This window comes from Sorex fumeus, unplaced genomic scaffold, assembly GCF_029834395.1.
Source record: "Sorex fumeus unplaced genomic scaffold, SorFum_2.1 ptg000037l, whole genome shotgun sequence".
NCBI lineage: Eukaryota > Metazoa > Chordata > Mammalia > Eulipotyphla > Soricidae > Sorex > Sorex fumeus.
In genome coordinates, this window is record NW_026606094.1 from 26,472,069 (window position 1) to 26,495,218 (window position 23,150).

At 47.5% G+C, this 23,150-nt stretch overlaps 1 protein-coding gene across 4 annotated transcripts in view; it reads left to right on the forward strand.

Annotated features, from left to right (window-relative positions):
* The first annotated feature begins 488 nt into the window (after positions 1–488).
* SRPK2 (SRSF protein kinase 2) overlaps positions 489–23,150 on the forward strand; it is a 208,768-nt gene continuing 186,106 nt past the window's right edge. For 3 of the 4 annotated variants that reach the window (XM_056118342.1, XM_056118338.1, XM_056118339.1), the window contains exons 1-2: positions 489–639; positions 1,346–1,400. In XM_056118342.1, the coding sequence (XP_055974317.1) occupies positions 504–639; positions 1,346–1,400 (191 nt within the window). In that variant the 5' untranslated portion in view covers positions 489–503. Of the gene's footprint in view, positions 640–1,200; positions 1,232–1,345; positions 1,401–23,150 lie in introns of those variants that run through there. The other variant, XM_056118340.1, reaches the window with a different exon arrangement.

Consider the following 23,150-nt stretch of genomic DNA (forward strand, 5'->3'; position numbering starts at 1 on the left):
TAATTACACCTGACAATTATTGAAATAAAGGAACCTCTTCAGCGATCATTTATGTCCCATTATCAACTTGACTGCTTCCTTTCTGGGCGGCCCTATGGCGGGGGGGGGGGGGGGGGGGGAGGGGGAAGGGGTTTGGAGTCAGCAAGGCCTAAATACGAGCCTTGGCTGGATAAACTGTTCAAGCTCTCAGGATCATTTCCTCCTTGTCAGGTGCACAAAGCAACTCCCCGGTGGGGAGTGGTCCTGTCACATTGTTCTAGGCAGAGTGCTGGCTTAAACCCGGCTTCTTCAATTCATATGTTAAAAAAGGGTCCCATCTAATTTTCACGCCATTTGCATCTTCGACTTAAAAACTCCATCACTCCGGTGGGGTGGGAGGGTGCCGGCGAGCCGGTGACTTCTCCAAGGTCACCTGGCTAGTGAAGGACCCAGGTGTCTCGCAGCTCCGGCTTCGGGTGCGCCCTTTCGCACTGCCCGCGCCGGAGAGGGAGGACGCGGCGCTCATGGGGATGCAAGGATGTAGGGGCGCCAAGGGAGAGAAGAGGCCGCGCGAGGAGCGGTGGTGCGAGAGCCGCGGAGGCGCCGGCCCGCTCAGGGCTCCCGGCGAGGCGCGCGGCGGCGGCGGCGCCACCGGCCGGGGTACGTTCGGGACAAGTGCGGCTGCGGACGGAGAGGGTCGCGCGGGCGGGCGGCCCGGGGAGAGCCGTGCGGGGAGGCCTGGGGCCAGCCCGCGAGAGCGCGGGGAGGCGGAGGCCCGAGGCTTAGGACAAGTCCTGGAGGGCCGAGGGCGGTCGCGGCGTGTGTATGTGTGTGTGTGTGTGTGTGTGTGTGGGGGGGGGGGAGTGTGTGGTGGGGGAGGGGCAGAGTGGCCTCCGCGCAGGTAGGATGCGCGCGCCCGGGCGCGCGCGGGTGGGTGGGTGAGGGGCGCGGCGCGCGGCGCGCGGCGCGGGGGTCCCGACCCCTACCCCCGCGGCGGCGGTGGGGGCGGGGCGGGGGCGGGGCCGTCGGGGGGCGGGTCCTGCCGGGCCCCCCGCGGGAGCGGCGGCGGCGGCGCAGGCGCGGTGCCCGCCTCCTCCTGGCCGGCGGAGCGAGTGGAGAGCTGCAGCCGGGCAGGGCTCCCGCGTCTCCGCCGCCGCCGCCGCGCAACGCCGCGCCGCGCCGCGCCGCGCCCCCTCCCCCCGCCGCCGCCGCCGCCGCCGCCGCCGCCGCGTCGGGATGAGCTCCCGGAAAGGTGAGTGGCCCGCGGGCGCCCCCTCGTCCCCGCCACGCGGCCCCGCGGGCCGGCCCACCCGACCGTTAATGTGTCTTCTCTTTCCTCTTCCCCCCACCCCCCACCCCCCACCAGTGTTGGCCATTCAGGCCCGAAAGCGGAGGCCGAAAAGAGAGAAACATCCGAAAAAGTGAGTCCGCACTGTGCTCAGAACCCCGTCCCCTCGCCCTGGCGCCCCCCGCAACCCCCCCGCCCCAGTCCGGCGCGCCCTGGGGAGCACGCGGGGGAAAAGTTGTCCCGATCCCCTCTCCCTCACCCGGTGGTTCACGCGGGCCGGCTGGGCACAGGCTCCTTTCCCACCTCCCTTAACCCTCCCCGGGTCTCCCCCAGGGACGCCGCGCTCGGCTCCTGCGCGCCCCAGGGGGGTGCCCAGGGGGGAGGGGCGCGCGCGTGCTGCGGTCCGGTCCCCCGAGGTCCTGGGGGGGGGTGGGGGGCGCCTCCCAGCTCGCCGCATCTTGGCCTGAGGCTGGTGGTGGGGGGGTGGGGGACCGGCGCGGGCAGTGCGCGCCCCCTCCTTTCCCGGGGCGCGCAGAAGTGGCCGGGGGTGGGGGGGTCGCGGGTGTCCTGTCGGCTCCCGGGAGGGGCGCTGCGATCGCGCGGCCCGGGGCGCGACGGTGCGGGCGTGGGGCTTGCGGCGCCGCCCGCTCCCACCTGGGCGCCCGGGACCCGCGTCTGGGGTTGGCGCGCGCGCCCGCGCGCGTGTCGCCTCTTCCTCCCCGCGCACTCCCCGGGCGCTCCGGCCTCTTCTGCGGAAAAGCCGAACGGCTGGCGGGTCTTTCGCTGGGGGCGGAGCGGGTGTATGTGTGCGGGGGTGGGGGCGCCCCGGGAGCTGGCGGACCTGTGCGTGTGTGCGCTCGGCTCTCGGATTCGAAACTTTGCGCCCCGGCCGAGCGTGGTGATGACTCGGCGGCGCCAGGGTCGCGCGGGCGGCGCGGCGGCTGCGGTGGGCGTGTGCGCGCGCGCGCTCCCCGGCGCGGCTCGTGCTGATGGGTATGCGGGGCGCTGGGGACCAGAAACGTGTGGCCCGCTGGGGCCTCGCCCCGAGGAGGATCCTGCCCGAGACCGCAGCGGGAGCAGCGTCGCCGCATTTCGTCTTAGTTAAAAAAAAAATAAAATAAAATGGTGCATGCGCGCATCCTGCATGGTTCCACCGTCTCTGATTTTTAGAATTAAAAAAAAATATTTTTCGCCCTTCTGATCAGCAGCAACAAAATCTGATAGTTTTAGCACCATGGGGTGCTATCTGTGCTTGGAATAACGTTGGGGGAGCAGCCTGCGGCACGCCTGGGTTCTTCCTGTTCCCCCACCCCGCCGCGTTCTCTGTTCCCGGTTCTCTGTACCCAGCGGCCAAGTCTGCGAAAAGTTAAAAGTCAACACACTCCCTAAGTCGTAATAATGTGTGGAAAGCGTGGCAGTGTTTTTGTTCGTTTGAAACGGAACTAAAAATGTGGAAGTATTTTTAAGATTTGACAGAAATGTAAATATACTTTGTCAAAATGTAAATTTTGGGGGGTGGGTGGGGTAGGGTGCAGGGGATCAAATTCTGAATTTCACGTGTGTGCTCGAGGGAAGTGTTCTGCAGCTGAATCATATCGTTGGCGCTGAGACAATACCTTTAAACAGGTGTTGCATTAGATGTCACAGAGGGAGAACAGTGGGGTAAACCTTGCGCGTAGTTTACGGAGGAACCTGGGCGGTCCTTGGGTCCCCTAGTAAAGCCTGCCCGGGTGTCTGGGAAGTCAGTCTCCAGTAGGCATGCAGCATTGCATCCTGGGGTCCTCGCGTCTGACCACCGCTGGGTTGGCTGAAAAAATTGCAAGGAGAGGCACTCTGGCTTTCTGAGCGACCCGGTATCTGGCCCTTCTTCCTTGCTAAAAGGGGTAAAAAACCCCAACAACCCTCAGTTGAGTGGCTGGGGAAATGGTTAACTGGACCGAATGCTTTGCAGGCAGGATCCCTGGTTTTGTCCTTGGCACTATCTGGTTCCCTTGAGCACTTCAGGAATTTCTGGGGAGAACCCAGCAGGGTGAAACCCCAGAACACTTCAGGCTTTGACCCAGGAACCAAAATCCCAAATCCCATCAGGATGAGGAAAAAGGACTTGAACTAACTAGTGTGTAAAAATTGCATATTCTGATAATTTCAGATGCTTTTTCGTTGTTTATGGACCATACTCAGCAGTCAGTGCTTACTTTTGGCTCTCTATGTTAAGGGATCACTACTGGTCCTGTTTGGGAGACAATTCAAGCCCAGGTTTGAACCCAAAGTCTGCCATGTACAAGGAAATTGCCTTACTGGTAATACTCCTTCTCGCCCTGTTTTTTAGATTTCTTTGGAGGGGGGGTCTTATGTAGGGCGGGGGGTCACACCCAGCAGTGCTCAGGGATTCTCCCCCTCTACTCAGGGATCACTTCTGGTGGATCTCAAGGGGCCATATGGGATGCCAGAGATTGAACAGGAGTTGGTCATGTAAAAGGCAAGCTCCCAATCTACTGTGGTATCACTCCAGCCCATAATTTCAGATCTTAAAAAAAAATTACTAGCCTTTGGGGCTGGAGCACTACTAAAATGGGTAAGATGCTTGCATTGCATGCAGCCAATCTGATTTGATCCCCAGTACCCCATATGGTCCCCCCCTAGCACTTCCAAGAGTGTTTCCTGAGCACAGAGCCAGGAGTAAGCCACGTGTGGCCCTAAAACAAAACAAACAAAAATTAGCTTTCAAGTCACTCAGAACCTTACATTTGGCATTTCCTCTGTAATTGTTAAAAGTTTAGCCTATAAAAGTTTTTGCCTATAAAGAGAGCTGTAATGTTTAGAATCCTGGATACTGAGTTATAATCATAGCCTTCCCTCATAGTTGTTTCCATGTAGCCCATTAAGTTAGAAATGAAGAGGAGTTGAAAAAAACATGGCCCTGGAGCCAGGGATGTAGGTCTGTGGTGGAGCACTTGTCTTGGAACAAAAAATAAGAGATATACCCTGCTATCTTCAGAATTTACTCCTGGCTCTGAGCTCAGTGATTACTTCTAGCAATGTCCTGGGGACCACATGGGGTATTGGGGATCAAATCCAAGTTGGCCGGGTGCAAGGCAAGCCACTGAACTGCTGAAACTCACTGTGATCAGATTTCAGAAACAACCCTTGCCCCCAGCCCCTCTAACCTTCCAACCCTCCCATGATTAAATGAGCTGGTTGGTCTGCAGAGTAGTTGGTAAGAAAAAATGAGCATATTTATGTACTTGAAGCAATTTGCTTTTTGACTCAGTTCTTTGAATCAAGATATGCTTGATAGATTTGATTTTTGTTTCTGTTTTTGTTTTGTTTACTCAGGAAAAATTCTTGAGCACAACCAGCAGTGCTTTTGGCTCTGCACTCAGGGATCACACCTGGTGGTGATTGGGGGACCACTTGGGATGCCAGAAGTCCAACCTTTCTTGGCTGTCTGCAAGGAAGGTGCCCTACTCTATGTGCTATTGCTCTGGCCCCCAACAACAAATCTTTAAAGATTGATTTTATTCAACTTTGTGTTATATTATTTTTTACCACTTTTTTTTTCTTTTTGGGTCATATCCGGCAATGCACAGGGGTTACTTCTGTCTCTGCACTCAGAAATTACTCCTGGCAGTGCTCAGGGGACCATATGGGATGCTGGGAATCGAACCCTGGTTGGTTGCGTGCAAGGCAAATGCCATACCCAATGTGCTCCAACCCCCTACTTTTTTTTTTAATGTTGCAAAATTCAATACTTATTTACATGCTTTTTCTAGGAGATGGTGATAGTTTGGGCAAAAGGAAAATCCCTTAGGATGTGTTCATTCCCTAAGGTGACAGATAAAGTTTTCTGATAGTACTATGAGTTAGGGATAAAATTAAGTGGGAGAATTACGTTAGTTGTTTTTATTGGGGTTTGGGTCCAATCTAAGAGTACTTGGTGCTCATTTCTGCTCAGGGATTTTGCTGGTGGTGCTCAGGGGACTCTGCCATGCTGGGGATGAACCTTGACCTCCTGCGTGCAAAACACGTGCTTAGTCCGATGAGCTCTCTGTTCCCAAGTTTAGAAGTTTTAGAAATAAATGATGAATGACATTTAAACGGAATGCTGGTCCCAAAGCTAATCACTTTTGTTTATCTTGTGACAGCCCTATGAGGTAGGCACTGTTAACTGCCATTTTACTGATGAGGAAATACTGTGTGTCTACGTCAGTGACATATCCAGCTATTATGTTGGATCTCAGGCAGGCTGGGACCAGAGTCCATGCATCTCTCGGAGGACGTGACATTTGAACAGAAGCAAGAGCGTGGATGAGATGGGTGTGTGGCAAAGGCCCTGGGGAGGAATGTTGGATGGAACCACAGGTCCTGGGGAGCTCAGATGCGTCCACAGATGTTGGTAGGGTGAATTCCAAAGGAGTCAGGGAGTGACTTTGTGGGCCTCTGAGAACCTTAAGAGTGAAAATGACCAGATGTGATACTGGTTTTGTTAAAAACTAGCTGTGGCGAATGGATTATGCGGGGCAGAAGAGAACTAGAAGCTGGCCTGCTAGGGGAAGTAATTGTAACTTGGTGTAGTGTGCTCGGAGTGACTGCAGAGAAGCACTAGGAGAGATTGGTACACTGATAGTCTTGGAGGTATTCTCGTTTTACACAACTCTGATAGATAGGGTCAAGTCACACATTTAGCTTTGTGTGTGAACCAAAATTCAGGTCTCCTGATGCCCAGAGGTTTTGCTAACTAATGAATTCTCCAGAGGAGGAAAAGCAGTAATATCTCTAATTTTACATGATATTAATGGACTAGCAAACTTGAATTATGTGACTTCATTGGCATGGCCTGGTGTAAGCAGGCTTTGCTTGTCATTATATACCTATATGTACAAGCTGGCTATTTCGGGTCAGTTTCCCTTTTTTGTTTTTATTTTTTTGTTTTTTTTTTTTTTTTGCTTTTGGGGTCACACCCAGCGATGCTCAGGGGTTACTGGGTTACTCCTGTCTCATGCACTCAAGAATTACTCCTGGCGGTGCTCGGGGGACCATATGGGATGCTGGGAATCGAACCTGGGTCGCCCATGTTGACTGCGTGCAAGGCAAACATCCTATCTGCTGTGCTATCGCTCCAGCCCCTGTTTTTAAATTTTTAAAAATTTTATTTATTTTTTGTTTACCAGGGGCCACTGTGGGTATACACTTAGAAATCACTTCTGGTGGGACTCGGTACCAAACTGGATGCTGAGGACCAAACCTGGGTAGACGGAGTGCCAGGCAAACGCCCTACTCACTGTAATATTGCTCCAATCCCCTTCCAGTTTCTGATTTGTTCTGTGAGCTTTTGCCAACCGAGTCAATTCCTGCAGGCAACTTAATTTTTTTTTTTAACACTGGAATTTATAGTTGTCAGAAATAAGGTTTCTGCTCTGTTAAAATTGTTAAAATTGTTGTGATCTCATCAGATTGCTCCACTGCATTTAGTTTGCTGGTTATTAATTGTTTCTGCTGTATGAGTAACAGTCAGCAGGGCAGGGCTATAGTTCATTCAATCAGAAATGTTACAAAGGAGCTAAATTGCGTAGCTTCGGGCTAATTTTTGCTTTGGGTCATGTGTATATATAAAAATAAAAACTCATCTGGATATAATTCACAGATCATAGCACTAACCTTTTAAAGTGTATAATTTGCCGGGTCTTATATGCACAAATTTGTGCAGTCATCACCTTTATCTAATTTCAGAGCTTTTTGTTTGGTGTGTGGTGGGGCATACCTGATGGTGTTCAGGGTTACTTCTGACTGCACTCAAGAATTAATTCCTCGCAGGCTTGGGGGGACCGTATGGAGTGCCCGGGATCGAATGTGGGTTGGCCGCATGCAAGGCAAATGGCTTACCTATTGTACCATCACTCCAGCCTCTCCTTGCAGAGCTTTGTTGTTGTCTGATTTTGTGCTATGCCAGGCAATGCTCAGGGGTTGCTTCTGGTACTGTGCTTAGGAATTACTCCTGGCTATGCTTGGGGACCCTTTAGGATGCTGAGGATTGGATCCAGGTGGGCTGCATATAAGGCAAGCACCCAACCCCCTGATTTCTATTTTTTAAGTTTTTTTTTTTTTTTTTTGAGGGTAGGGGAGGCACACCTGGCTGTAGTGCTCAGGGGCTGCTCCCAACTCTGCTCAGGTTTTGCTTCTGGAGGTGCTGGGGACCAGGACCCGGTGGTGCCTGGATTCACCCTTGTCTCCAATATGCAAAGCCTGTGCCCACTTCTGGAGCTGTTTCTGATTTTTACAATGATCTATTGAGCGTTTTTTGTATAGGTTTTTTTTTTTTTCTGTATAAACATTGTTTCCATTTCTGTAGGATTAACTAGTGGAGAATTTGATGCTGGAGAACTTACATTTTGGTTTCCTCGCAAGTTAGCCAGCAGCTTGGTTTTAATACTGTTCTTGATGCTTTTGACTTTCTGTGCACAGGGGACGTTGCCTGCCATTTTCTGATGCGTGGGTTCTGAGGGCCAAAGAAAATGATAGGCCTGAGGTTGGTGGCACTGGGTCAGGAACTCAAAGTGAGACAATTCAGGAATGCTGTTGTACAAGTTTATATTGTTATTAGGTGAGCCTCAATCCTTACCTGTAGAATAAATTCAGGTGTCCGTGATTTTTGGAATACCTCCCCATGGAAGGTGATGATTTAGCTTTGAATTCTTATGATACATTTATTCTAAAACATGTTTGCTTACCTGTAATTCGGTTTAATTAAACACACACTCATACACACACACACACACACACACACACACACACACAGATACACAGCCCAAGCCAAGGGCTCAGTAAATAGTATTGAATGCTAGAAAGGTAATGATAAAAAGAAAGTCAAGGCTGATAGTACAGCGGGGAGGGCATTTGCCTTGCACATGGCCCACTCTGATTCGATTCCCTGGCATCCCATGTGGTCCCTCAAGCACTGCCAGAAGTAATTCCTGAGTGGAGAGCGAGGAGCACTCCAGAGCATTACCAAGTGTGACCCAAAAGCCCCCCTGTGCCCCTGAAATAAAGCACCTGGTATTATGATAAAAATCAAGCCCCATATTAAAGCAAGGCTTTTCCTAGTCCGTGGTTCAGTATATCACCTGTTGTGATGAGCACTGTGAAACTTGGTAAGTGGGACTTTGAGTAAACCCAAAGGCAAGAGGCCTGTTGGATTTGAGCATTATTATTATTTGGGGGAGGGGGGTGGGCTTGGACTCCATGCCTGGGTCTCAGTGCTGGCTCCTCATTCTGCTCAGAGGTTCCCGCCTTTCAGTGCTTGGAGGACCGAGTGCCATCGCCAGAACCAACTGGGGTCAGGTGCCCAGAATAGAGTATAAGGAAGCACCTTACACTCTACTATCTCTCTGTATCGCTGGAGCGATAGCACAGCGGGTAGGGCGTTCGCCTTACAAGCGGCCAACATGGCCGACCGGAGTTCGATTCCTCCACCCCTCTCGGAGAGCCCGGCAAGCTACCGAGAGTATTGGATATGCCAGACACAGTAACAACAAAGTCTCCAATGGAGATGTTACTGGGCCCGCTCGAGCAAATCGACGATCAACGGGAGGGCCTTTACCTTTACTATCTCTCTAGCACCATGAAAGAGGCTGTGCATTTTGAACTGCACCCTGTGTGCTCAGGGCTCCCTGCTCAGTGGGGTGAGAGGTCAGCTTCTAGCTGTCAGATTGCTACCTTGTCTCCCATAGGTTAGCTACCACTCTTTGAACTTTCTGGACCAGAAATTTTTTTCTTATGATAAAAGTCATATGGTAGAAAATAATATGTAATAAACATCGTTAGTTCCACTTACTATTTTGGTCATTCTTTCACCAGCGTGGAGGGTTTTTTTTTTGTTTTGTTTTTCTTTGCTTTTTTTTTTTCTTTTTGGTTTACACCTGGCAATGCTCAGGGGTTGCTTCTGGATCAGCACTCAGGAATTACTCCTGGCGGTGCTCGGGAGACCATATGGGATGCCAGGGATCTAACCCAGGTCGGCTGCGTGCAAGGCAACCGCCCTACCTGCTGTACTTCAGCTCCAAGCATTAGGTTGTTTTATTCTTGGGTTATACTGTCTTGCTCAGATGCTGCTGGAGAGAGGAGGAGCCAGGGATAACCTGGGTCTCCTGCATACAGAGCATGCACTCCAGCCCACTGAGCTATCTTTGGGACCAGTCCGATTGGTGCTCAGGGGCCATTAGGGCTCAACCCAGCAGGACTGGGCAGTTGTCCAAGTAGTTCAGGGTATCAAACCCAGTGCGTCACACAAACAGGGCATAACCGTTACCTCTTGAGTCACATCTCCTGCTCTACAATTTAACTTAACATGTTGATGCTGGTGCAGCATCAGCATGTTAACATGTTGCCATCTTGGGGCTTCATTAAAATGAAGCCTACTGGGGCTGGAGGGATAGCACAGCGGGTAGGGCATTTGCCTTGAACGCGGTCAACCCAGGTTTGATTCCCAGCAATCCCATATGGTCCCCTGAGCACCACCAGGAGTAACTCCTGAGTGCAGAGCCAGGAGTAACCCCTGTGCATCGCTGGGAGTGACCCAAAAAGAAAAATAAAATGAAGCCTACTTTTTTAATATATATATGTATGTATGTGTATATGTTTTATACATATGTATATATACACATACACTTAATTATAAATACGTATTAGAATTTGAAATCATCAGAAAGTAATTTTTAGCTACATGCACAGTTTGTCCCTGTTTACCAAACCAATTTATTGAACTCTTTTTATTTGAGTGCACACTCTCTGATGTGGCATCCCAAGTATGAGCCATCGTGGTATGCACTGGTATCAACATGTTAAAAAAAAAGGCATTGTTTGTGTATGTATCATGTATGATATGGAAGTTATAAGTATGGATTTTTCCCTTTTGTTTTTTTGGCCACACCAGCAGTGCTCAGGGCTTACTCCTTGCTCCACACTCAGGGGTCACTCCTGCAGGGCCAGAGGAACATGGGGTGCTGGGGATTGAAACTGATTTAACCTCATGCAAAGCAAGTGTCCTACCCGCCGTACTCTCTTCAGCCCTGGTGTGTGTGTGTGTGTATGTATACTATATATATTTTTGGACCTTCCAAGTGATGCTCAGGGGGCTTGGGCTTCTCTCCCAGTGATACTGAGCTATCTGGGCCTGAGGATCCAAGTGAGGGCTGGAGAATGCATTGCTACTTGGGTCTGTTGGTGTCAGGCCACTTAAGTGGTGCTTGGGGGACTCCAGGACCACACCTGGTGATGCTTAGTTGCTGTATTTTATGTGGCATTTATCCAGATGGGGTTGGGCACATGTGCTCTAATGACTTTGTGCTGTCTGGCTCCTGCAGATGGTGTATGTGGATGTCATAAACGTGTACGTTAGCTATATTTCACACATGTGTCCTTTTCCTATTGAGATATTATTGCCTCATAACATATCCAGCACAGTGATTGAGATTGACTGTCCCCCTCAGCATATTTGTGCTGGAAAAATAGAGATTCATTGATATTGTGGGTGGATAAATAGCTTTTTTTTTTTTGAGGGAAAGTCATAGCTGTTAGTATTGGAGCTCCTAGCAGTGCTCATGGACCCAAGTAGTGCTAGGGCTTATTAACCCTTGGTCTCCTGCATGCGAAGCATGCACTCCAGTCCTTTGTGTTTTCTCCTTGGCCCTGTTCATTTCTTTTCATTGCCGGGTACTAGTTCATGGTGAGTGTTATAGAGAGTTTCCCTATTACCACATGTACGTTGTGAAATGATTACGACAATAAGGTTAGGTAACACCTACACTCTCTCACATCATTACCTCTTTTTCCTTTGTGTATGTGTGTTGATAATATTCAATCTCTGCAGTCTTAACAGCTTACAAGAATTTAATATGGCAGTGTTATTTATAGTCTGCTTGTGCAGGATTTTATTTAAAAAAGTAAAGGGAGGGGTTACATATATGGGGCCCTGGATTTGATCCCTTCTCACCAAACAAAATTGAGGTATTACTTTATGTCTATTAGGGCCACACACACAGTGTTTGTATCTGTAGATGTATTTTGTAAGTTCTCCATTCAGTCTTTATGTAACTTTTAATTTATTTAGTCCACACTGTGAACAAAAGGTAACTTTTATTTTGTCCACACTGCAATGCTCAGGACTTCTAGCTCTGAGCTCAGGGATCACTCCTGGTGTGCTCTGGGGCCTTTTTGGAGTGCTGGGGATTTCACCTGGGTTGTTCATGTGCAAGGCCTACCCTCGTGCTGTGGCTCCATCTCCCAGAGGTAACATTTTTGGGGAATTTATCATCACTGACTTTTTTTTTTTATTAGTGAGACACCATGAGGTACAGTTGTAGACTTACAAATTTTTGTGCTTGGGTTTCAATTATACAATGATCAAATACCCACCCCTCCACCAGTGCCCATTTCCCACCACCATGGATCCCAGTATCCCTCCCACCCCCTATCTCCCCCCATCCCACCCTGCCTCTGTGGCAGGGCATTCCCCTCTGTTCTCTCTCTCTTATTGGGTGTTGTGGTTTTGCAAAAGAGGCAATGGGTGACAATCATGTTTGGCCTATAGTCTACTTTCAGCATGCTTCTCCCATCCTGGGAGGATCCTCCCAACACCCTTTATTTGGTGTTCCCTTCTCTATCTGAGCTCCCTTTTCCCCTAGCATGTGTGGCTGGCCTCCAAGCCATGGAGTAAAATTCCTGGTACTAATCTCGACCCGCCCAGGGCGTTCGCCTTACAAGCGGCCAACATGGCCGACCCGAGTTCAATTCCTCCGCCCCTCTCGGAGAGCCCGGCAAGCTACCGAGAGTATTCGATATGCCAAACACAGTAACAACAAAGTCTCCAATGGAGACGTTACTGGGCCTGCTCGAGCAAATCGAGCAAAATCTCGACCATTCTTGAGTGTTAATCTCCTATTTTGTTACTTTATGTTCCCCTCACTGACTTGTTTTGCCTGGAATTGCATGTGAATGAAATCTGGCTTATGATTTTGTCTTTGTTGTTTGTGCCACCTTTGGAGGTGTTCAGAGCTTACTCCTAACTGCTCTCAGGTATGCTCCTGGCATGGTTTAGGGACCCTATAGGGTGCTGGGGATAGAACATGTGGAAGACAAGTACCTTACCCAACTTGTACTCTCTTTGATATTTGATATTTGAAAGTTTGCATATCAAACTTTGGAATGATACATTTTGCATTGCATAGAGGGTACCATGTTATGTGTGGAAATTCTGAGAACGTTCTATTGGAGAAAGTCTGGCCCTTAGACTTGTGGACTATATAAGTAAACCCTGAGCACAGCCTCTGTGCCTCAAAAACCATTTAAAAAAAAAGGCAAGTGAGCCTTTTAAAAAGATGCCCACAATTTTGGGAAGTTGTGTTAAAAGCTAATTATGGGACATGAGGAGGAAACAAAAAAAAAAAAGACAGTTAATTGAAATGTTGCATTTACCAGTGAGAATGTTGGAGTATGTTTTTTGGAGATGGGAATTTGAAAAGAGAGGTATCTAAAAAGGAGGTGTTTATTGTGAGGAGCTGGTGCACAGGCTTGTATTGGTTACGTAGAATAGAGGTTGAGGACAGGACAGAGGGGTCTGCTTACTGAGAAAAAAAACCTTTCTTTGTTTTAATGGGTTGAGATCTGAAACGTGGAAAGTATCTGTTGGGCAAAATAAAAGAAAGGAAGCTAAAGATCAGTTCCTAGAGGATAAATATAAATGTATCCAGTTGCCTAAGAAAAGCTACATTTGATCATAGCTCATTAGATATGTTTATTTAGTTCATGGCTTTCATCTTCAGGGGTTAGTAGTTTTTCCTTGCTTCCAATCCTCCCTTCATCTCCTCCTCCCTCCCCTTTCTGGATTTTTGGACCATAGCTGGTTGTATTCAGGGACATTTTTGGCTCTGCTCAGGAGTGACCTCTGGCAGTGGCCCCTAAGTGGCCCTGTGGATTCCATCTAGGCTTCTGGTGGACACGGTCACACACAGGGTATGTACCTTAACCTCCTGTAGAATCTCTTTAGCCCCCTTTTTTTCCTTTTTTTTTCTTTTTTCTTTTGGTTCTGGGATCAAACTCGTGCCTTCACACGGTGCAAGGCATTGTCAGCTCTTAGTATCCTTGGCTCCTGGTCTGATCTTGACAGTTATAAGTAATTTATGGATTTTTGTGTCATCTGATGTAGGCAGATAGTAGTATTTATGTCAATGACTAAGGATAAAAGAGAATTTTGCCTTGCTCTGTTTTGTATTAGAGTTCTCTTAGGATCCCAGTTTTTGTTACCAATCCACTGTTCTCAAAAAAGGGGGTGGGGAAGTATTTGCAATAAGCTGTTAGGGTTTTGTTTGTTTTTCCCCTCTCAGGTCTGACGCATGGACTCTTCTGCTCTGCCTCTGAGCTCTGTCCTCAGCCTCGTTGCTAGGTTTTTAAGCTCTTTCAGTTTGCTTTCATTCTGGGGACATTTCTAACCAGGGTAGGGGGTGGGAGGGATAAGTGTGTATTTAAGGAAGAACATAGAAAAAGAGCAAGAGCAGGGCATGGAGGGTTCCACATGATCTTAGGGACAGTTAGTAGTAAGGGAGCTTTTCCTTCTTGTTCTGATGGGAGTGCTGAATGTTGTGTTTCCAAGGAGACCTTCAGATGGAGTTGTTTAAGATACATCCTGTGCTTCTCTCGATAGGTCTCCTCTCCCAATGAGACGATTAAAAGGTTATATAACTTGGACATACAGATTTCAGAGATAGACATGGAAGCCAATTATGTTCTGTGTTCTTGCTATACTTGATTAAAAATCAAGTTTCATTTTTGGCCCCCATCTGGAGCTACTCAAAGAGCTAGCCACTCTGTCAGTTTAGTGCTCTGGGAACAGTCTAGTGGTGCCAGGGATTTGAACCCAGGCCTGCCCGCAAAACTTGTACTACAGGTTAAGCTTTCTCTCCAGCCCATGGACTTAATATATTAAGTAATATTGAATATGTAAAATATTAAAATTATAAAGTGAAGTAAAGGCCCTCCCGTTCATCATCGATTTGCTCGAGCGGGCCCAGTAACGTCTCCATTGGAGACTTTGTTGTTACTGTGTTTGGCATATCGAATACTCTCGGTAGCTTGCCGGGCTCTCCGAGAGGGGTGGAGGAATCGAACTCGGGTCGGCCATGTTGGCTGCGTGCAAGGCAAACGCCCTACCGCTGTGCTATCGCTCCAGTCTGCTGCTGTATTATCTCACCAGTCCCTGTGTATTTAGTTACACGTGTATTTGCGTTTACAAATTCATATGTTCATGCTGAAGTGCCTCTTTCTCACTTCATAGTAAGTAAGTAAAGTAAAGGCCCTCCCGTTGATCATCGATTTGCTCGAGCGGGCCCAGTAACGTCTCCATTGGAGACTTTGTTGTTACTGTGTTTGGCATATCGAATACGTCACGGGGAGCTTGCCAGGCTCTGCCGTGCGGGCCAGATACTCTCGGTAACTTGCCGGGCTCTCCGAGAGGGGCGGAGGAATCGAACTCGGGTCGGCCATGTTGACTGCGTGCAAGGCAAACGCCCTACCGCTGTGCTATCGTTCTCACTTTATAAGGCAATTTTATTCAGTCATTCCACATTTGCTGCCCCAATGATTATTGGAAAAATTAAAAACAAACAAACAAATAGCCATTGGACGTGTTCCACAGCAGGGCTTGGGAGCCCAGGGGCCACTTTGAACATTACTTGATCTGACAGTGCCAATCCTGTACTTGGTGGTGCTCAGTCTTTTCTCCAGCTCCAGGAGGCCCTGTTTTTCACTGGGAACATTTCTTACCTCTATGGTTTAATGTTTATGTGACCCTGGAACACAGAGCCCAGACATAACCCTGAGCCCCACTGGGGGTGGCCCCCAAACCAAAAATCAATAAGTCAGTCATAATCATAATATGAGACTAATACCTAAGCAGAGTAGATAGAGAAAAGGGCAAGGAAGAGTTGGGAGCCTGCCTTATGAGCTGGGGGAGAAGGCAGCTGGGATAGAGAAGGGATCACTAAGTCAGTGGTGGTTGGAGGAATCGCATGGGATGGGAGATTGTGTGCTGAAAGTAGACAAAGGACCAACCATGATGGCCTCTCACTATCTGTATTGCAAACCATAATACCCATTAGTAGAGGGGACAGTAAGAGGGAAATTTCTGCACAGAAGCAGGGGGAGGGTGGCATGGGCGGGGAGGAATAATGGGGACATTGGTGGAAAATGTACACTGGTTGGAGGGATGGGTGTTCGATTATTGTATGACTAAAACTCACATGAAAGTTCTGTAACTAGCTCATGGTAATTCAGTAAAAAAAAATCATAAATGATCTCATATTTTATCATTCCTAGTGTCTACAATAGACATCCATATAAATGAAAACTAGATTAGTGATTGCTGAAGTGGGGGTGGAAGTAAAGGAATGGGAAATGATTGGATATGATTTTTATTTTGAAGTGATTAAATTATATTAACATTAATTATGGTGATGGCACAAAACTGAGTAATATTGTTGAATTGTGCACTTGAATGGGTGAATTGTCTGCTATGTGAATTATACATGATTAAAATTTATACAACATACACAGATGAGGGGAAGGAGGTAGTGGAACCGGTAGAGGTAGTCTTTTGGTTGGTGATGAATAGTGACAAGATATTTGGTAGGTGTGGTAGTACAGACAGTTGCTGAGGTGAGAAACTGTAACTGAAGCCTGTTTTGTTGTAATCCAATATTATCTCAGCTAATTAAAAAATGGTGAGGGTGGGGCTGGAGAGATTATAGTATAGTGGGTAGGGTGCTTACTTGCCTTGCATGCAGTTAACCTGGGTTTGATCCCCAGCATTCTATGTGGTCCCCTGAGCACTCTCAGGAGTAAGTCCTGAGCCTTGTTGGGTGTTGCCCAAAACAAAATAATTAGTAAAATTTATTTAAAAAAAAAAATATATATATATAGGACCTGGAAGATGACCCAGTGTCTGAAAGTCTTTGCCAAGGAATGTACAAGGTTCTGAGTTTAGAGCTTGGTGCCCCCTGCAAGTGCTGTGGCCATCTTCCAGGCCACCCTGTTTGAAATCTCCAGGGTGGATGGTTTAGTGACATTCACATGGCCAGAATGTGGGGATCTCACAGTCCCACGGTCCTAGGTCCTCTGCAAGGAGGAACACACACACACACACACACACACACACACACACACACTCTCTCTCTCTCTCTCTCTCTCACACACACACACACACACACTCTCTCTCTCTCACACACACACACACACACACACACGCTCTCACTCACTCTCTTTCTCTCAATGATAACAAAATGGAAAGGATTCTAAGAGCACTGTTGTTTTCCTTTGACAGATGAGGAACCAGTATTGCACAGACTGGTGGAACACCAGGCCCATTGTTGAGCTGGTAGATTGTGACTGGAAGTCCAGTTTACAGTGGTGCTGTTATTGCCTTTTATAGTCCTGAGCGTAAGACTCATCCTTATGGAGCTTTGGAATTGGCAGTAGCTTAGCAATTATTTATCTAATTCCTTATTTTATTGGGAAAAAAATGGAACTTCAGGTAATGCAATGACTTACTCAAGATTGCAGAGTTAATTAGAGGCAGCCAGGGATTTATGACCTGTTCAGAGAGGCAAGTAAACAACGGGGATAGAGAGTGGAAGGGATTAGTAGCAAATTGAGCTACAGGCATTATACTGTGTAAAACATGGGAAGGGATAGACCAGCTCATCCTGATGACTAACTAAAGGCATTTTCACAGAGGCCTGGGCTGTATTGTGAGGTTCTAGTCCGCTAATCAGGCATAAGTGTCAGGGAGAGTGTGAGACAGTGTCTGAGTACAGTAGATGAGAGAAGGTCAGTCAAGTGGGAAAGTCACAGGGCATCAACATGGTAGCCCAGTAGCACTCTGTCCTCCCGTTGATCAGTTTGCTCGAGTGGGCACCAGTTACGTCTCATAACAAATTGTGAGACTTGTTACTGTTTTTGGCATATCAAATATGCCACAGGTAGCTTTCCAGGCTCTGCTTTGCGGGCAAGATACTCTCGGTAGCTTGCCGGGCTCTCCGAGGGGGGTGGAAGAATCGAACCCGGGTCGCTGCGTGCAAGGCAAACGCCCTACCGGCTGTTATAACTCAGTTTCTGACTGTTTTGGGACTAAACCCAGGGTTTAGCCACTCAGAGGCACTTCTGACTCTGTGCTGATGAGTGATCTGGTGTTCATTGTTCAGCGACCACCGCCTGGGGTGCGGGGGATTCACCTTGGGTCAGTTGTATGCAAGGTATACGACTATATTGCCTCCCATATTCTCTCTCGGACCCAGTGAACTCTGGCTTTGTGAGCTGTGCAACTATTGCAGAATTTAAACAATTTGTTTTGTTTAGGCACCACGATTGGCAGTTCTGTTAATAGGGACATTTCAGGTACAAACCCACCGTCAGTGTTAAGTGTCCCCTCCCCACTCCTACCCTACCTCCTTAGCAAACCCAGTTATAAAAACCTAGCTCTTCTAGGAGCCACTAGAATACTGGATCAGCACCCCTAGGCTACTTTTAGTCTGCCTCATCATTACCTCCCTCTTTTTCGCTCCCCCCAACCCCTTTTCTTGGCCCCCTCACTCAGTACTGGGATTGACACCAAGTGTTTGTCTTCGCAGATTCTTTCAGAAATCGAGTATCTTGAGCAAGATAATTGGCAGGCAGCTTTGTGAAGGGTGGATGGAGGGCAGAGATGGGAGATTTGGGATGTTTTAGCATGTTCCTGCCGTGGCCTTGTGTGAGAAGTTGGGTAGCTGTGGTTGGGACTGGAAGGGAGGCGGGGGTGGGAGTCTGTCCAGGTGGAGGCCTGAGACTTCACGGTCTTTGGGAGTGGACTAGACTGGCGGTGCCTGCAGGCGTTTGTCCTGCTTGCCTGCTGTAGATCACTGACTCATGGCATGGTGCCAAGTCTCTTTGTCGAAAGCAGAAGGGGGAGGATTTTGCTATGACTTTGGATATTCCATCTCCTGACTTTGAAGATTTTGGTCTTAATTGTTAATAGACAGATGGGGAAACAGGAAGAAAAAGTAAGGAGGTGGGCAGAAGTGATTCAGATGTGGGAATGGGCTCAGCGGTAGATGTGGCATGTTGCACGCATGAGAGTCTGATTGATCCTTGACTACACACACATAATCAGATTTTTCTTAAATTTAAGAACTTTGCCTGACTTTGACATTGGATGTGTTGAAATTTAGGAAAATTCTGATCTGTCATTCAGAACAGGAGAGGTAGAGTTTGTGATACATTTAGAACTCAGAATAATTTGTTCTAATGAATAACCTTTTAAGGTTATCAATGAGTATGAGAATTGAGGATAAATTTACCTTTCTTTTCTTTCTTTTTTTGATTTACACTTGGAGGTACTCATATTTATCCCTGGCTCTGCTTAGGGCTCTCTCCTGGAGGTGGTTTGGTGGAGGGTGGGGTGGGGGAGTGGGAATAACCATATGTGGTGCTGGGACTGAATTATGATTGTCCATGTATAAGACCTTATCCACCGTATTATCTCTCTGGTCCCAAGTCTACATTTTGAAAGAGCAGCAGTAGCAGAGACCAGAGGAGTGATCATGTTATTCAAGTTCTTTCGCCAAAGGAGTCAATTTCGTGAAGTAAATGAGGACCAGTAAGAAAAGTCTATTCAGGCAATATAGGAGAATAATGGCAGTTAAGAATCGGAAATACGTTATACGTAGCTTCAGGGATCAGAACTCAGGGCTTCACAGTGCTTGACAATAGACTTACATCACTGGCCCCAGAATTGGGATTTTCTTTCTTTGTCCATCTATTTTTGGGCCACTCTTGGCTCTGTACTCAGGGATCACTCCTGGAGGTGCTCCTAGGGCCAAATGGTATGCTGGGAATCAAACCCAGGTAGACCATGTGCAGGGCAATTGCCCTACCCACGATACTGTCACTCCTGCCCCCAGAATTGGAAGTTTCTTAAAAGTGCGGTTCCAAGTATCTGCCCTAGTGAAGGGCAGGTAAGAGACCAGACTAACATTTTAGCCAACGTTTCCTGCAACTTTGCTATAGATAGCTTGAAAGAGTCTGAGAAATTCCCCTTTGTCAGGAGTTCAGAGTAGAACAGGTGTCTTGCATGGGTTCGACCCTGGCAGTGCAAGCCTGAGAGCATGGTCAGCAGTGGCCTCCACGGTGGCTTCCAGCAGTGACTCGCAGAGCCTTCACCCTTTTTTAAATTTAATTTTGTTTTTATAAAGTAGTTCATGATATTTGATTACATTTAATATTCGAACACCAGTCCCTTCCACCATTATACCTTCCCACTTCTGTATTTCGGATGTTTCTATCCCGAACCTCAACCCCTGCCCCAAAGCAGAACCGAAATAATTTATTTTGTATTGTTTGCTATGAATAAGTTGCTGATAATGCTCCTTAAAAAGTTTCCTTTAGAGGAAAGTGTGTGGAGATTGTTGTTAGGGGCTGTTAAGCCATTCTATAAGCGATTACTAACATGATGTTAAAGGTTGAAACTTGTGTGGTTTTATGTATGTATCTGTAAAAAAAAAATTTCCCTCTACGATTGGTTACCTTCTTCTTTAAACCCCATCAAATGCGGTGTTTAACTCAACTCTTGCAAGTTGAGTGGTTGTGAGATAGAGATCGCAGCCATGTGGTCCAGGTTCACTCTTGGGTGAGGCTCAGCCTGAGCATTTGGAGAGCGGCCGTGAGTGAGCATGAGCCTGCAGTGTGTCTCTGTCTTGATGGCTGGTCCCTTCCATTCTTTCCTAGATCCATTTATTATTTAGTCCTATATAACAGATGACCTTCAGCCATAGCAGTGATTTCATCAGAGTGTACACTTTAAGTATTTACAATTTTCTCAATGCTGAATAGGGTCTTTTTTTTTTTTTTAATTTTAGAAACACCAGTGATGGGCTTAACGCATCAAGAGTTCAGGTTGTGTGTTTTTGAGAGCGAGGAATTGAGCAGGAGAGGTGCGGGGTGGTTCTGGCTCAAGTTTGCTTTTCTTTGAAGGTTTTGGCCAGAGCAGTGGGAGCCCCTTCCAAGCTGACGTCTGTGAGTGTTTGCGGGAGGCTGCCTTCATCCTTCTTTCTTCCTGAGTGCTCTCAGAGGTGTCAGCCAGCTTCACCTGGAGGAATAATCTCAGACCACATTCTGTGACTTTGGGAAATTTCGCTTCTGTCCCCTTTGGTCAGTCGTCAGTGAGTTCTTGAATGACAGGGAGACGTGTTCTGGGAAGAGAGGCGTATTGAGTGACTTTTGCGAATATCTCCAGTGGGGCCTTGGGCTGGGGCCGTCCTGCTTGGTTCAGCTGAACCAGCCCAGTGGTCTGTGCCTGGAGGCCACCAGAGCTACTCCGAACTGTGTAGAGGCTGGGAATCGAACTCAGAGCCGTACACCTGCCAGGCAAGTGCACACCACTGGAGCTTGCCTCTCCGCTGGATGAGTTTTCCCCTCCTTTCTCAGAACTTACTCCTGGCAGATTGGGGGCCCATATGCGGTGCTAGGAATCACAAACCCAGGTGGCCATGTGGAAGGCAAGCTCCATACCACAGCTCCATATCTCTCTTTCTCCACACCTGGGGAGTCTCAAGGGCTTCCTCCTGGCTCTGCACTCAGTAATCACTACTAGTGGACTTGGGGAACCCTATGGGGTGCCAAGGATAGAACCCAGGTTTCCTGGTGCAAGACAAGCCCTCTCTCTACCCTTTGTGCTATGGCTCCCAGCCCCACCACCGTTTATTTTTAATAGATGTGATACTTTAGAGTCCTGTATAAATGGGATCATTCAGTATTTGTCTTTCTGTGGCTGACTGGCTTAGCATTATGTTCTCCAAGCTTTTCCATTTTTCTAGCGTGTGATAGGATTTCTCACTTTTAAATCCTGAATTTATTTCATTGTATTTATACATTCTCATTTTTTTAGTTTTTTTTTAAATTAATTTATTTTTTATTAGTGAAACACCATGAGGTACAGTTGTAGATTTACAAATTTTTGTGCTTGGATTTCGGTCATACCATGATCAAATACCCATCCCTCCACCAGTGCCCATTTTCCACCACCAGGATAATATCCCTCCCCCACATCCCCCCCAACATTCTCATTTAAAACCTACTGTTTCTAGCTTAAATAAGGAATTTTATATTAATCTCAAATTTTTAAGACAATGTGCAGTACTCCCCCCTAACCCATAGACTCTTTCTTTCTTTCTTTCTTTCTTTCTTTCTTTCTTTCTTTCTTTCTTTCTGTTTTGGTTTCTGGGCCACACCTGGCGATACTCAAGACTCAGTGCTTTCTCTATGCTCTGGGATCACTCTTGGAGCAGGGCATAGGATCACAGGGAGCTGGGAATCAAGCTAAGTGTCAATCAGGTGCAGGGAAAATGCCCTTACCCCTGTACTGTCTCTCCTCAACCTAGACTTCATTTTTATTGTTAAGTAGTTTGAATGAAGCGAGATCTTTTTTGTTGTTGTTTTGTTTTTAGGGGCCACACCTGGCAATGCTCAAAGGTTACTCCTGCCTCTGCATTCAGGAATCATTGCTGTCTGTGCTGGCTGGGGACCGTATGGGATGCTGGGGATAGAGCCCCGGGGCAGCTGTATGCATGGGAAGTTCCCTACCTGCTGTGCTGTATCTCTCCAACCCTTACAATAGTTTTTACTGAAAGAAACCTACTTCTAATATGTAAGGGGAGAGAAAATAGAAGTACCAGAGAGGGTGGGCTTGAAAGAACAAGCCTAGTCTTTTTGTTTGTTTCTATGCACAAGAATCTATGCTTAGGAAGAATCAGCTGTTTGGCATTCCATTAATGTTTGTATTGAAATGGAATCTGAAGTGTTGTTTTTGATAGTTTAGAAAGAAAAAGAGTTCATTTATTTTTTTGGGTTTGTTTTGTTTTGGGGCTGTACCTGAAAATACACAGTGGGTAGCTGGTCATGGTTGTGCGTGCAGAGATCACTTCTGGCGTTGTGCTGGGGAACTTTGTGGACTGCAGTGCCAGGGATGGAACTAAGGTTCCAAGGCAAGAGCCCTACCCACTGTATTCATTTACCTTTTAAGTAATTCTGTGAGTATTTTCTGTGTGCAGAGGTGAAAAAAAACTTTTCCGTTTTATTTTATATTTTATTTTATTTTTGCTTTTGGGGTTGGAGATGCTCAGGGGTTACTCCTGGCTCTGCACTCAGGAATTACCCCTGGCAGTGCTGGGGGGACCATAGGGGATGCTGGTAATGGAACCCAGGTGCAAGGCAAATGCCCTACCCACTGTATTTTAAGTAATGATTAAGTACTTTCTGTGTGCAGAGATAAAAGAGAGAAACTTTCCATTTTAAGGAGAGGGATAGTTTCAGGGCAGAGTGGAGAGCTCGGGCGGGAGCATATGTTTTGCATGTTGGATTCCCCAGCACCGCAGGATCCTCCGAGCACTGCCAGGTATGAGCCCCAAACAAGCCCAAGCAATGAAGTTCAGGATTAGTTTGTTGGTTTGTTTTTTGGACCACACTTGCTGAGGGCTTACACCTGGCTTTCTGGTCAAGGCATCATGCCTGACTGTGCTTAGGGAGCCATTGGTGGTGCCAGGGATTAAACACTGCCCAAGTGTGTGCAAAGCCAAGTTCCTTACCCTCCGCACTCTCTCTAGCCCCTCAAGTTCAGCGTTGTCTTACTTTGAAGTACAATAAAATACTCCAGTTGGAAATATTGCAGGTCTGACCGAAAGTGGTTTAAAGCTTATGAGGTTGGGTTGGAGGAATAATTCAATGCGAGTCACTTGCCTTTACGTGTGACTCACCTGGTTTGATCCTTTTTAAAAATTTATTTTTATTAAAACCGTGATTTGCAAAGTTG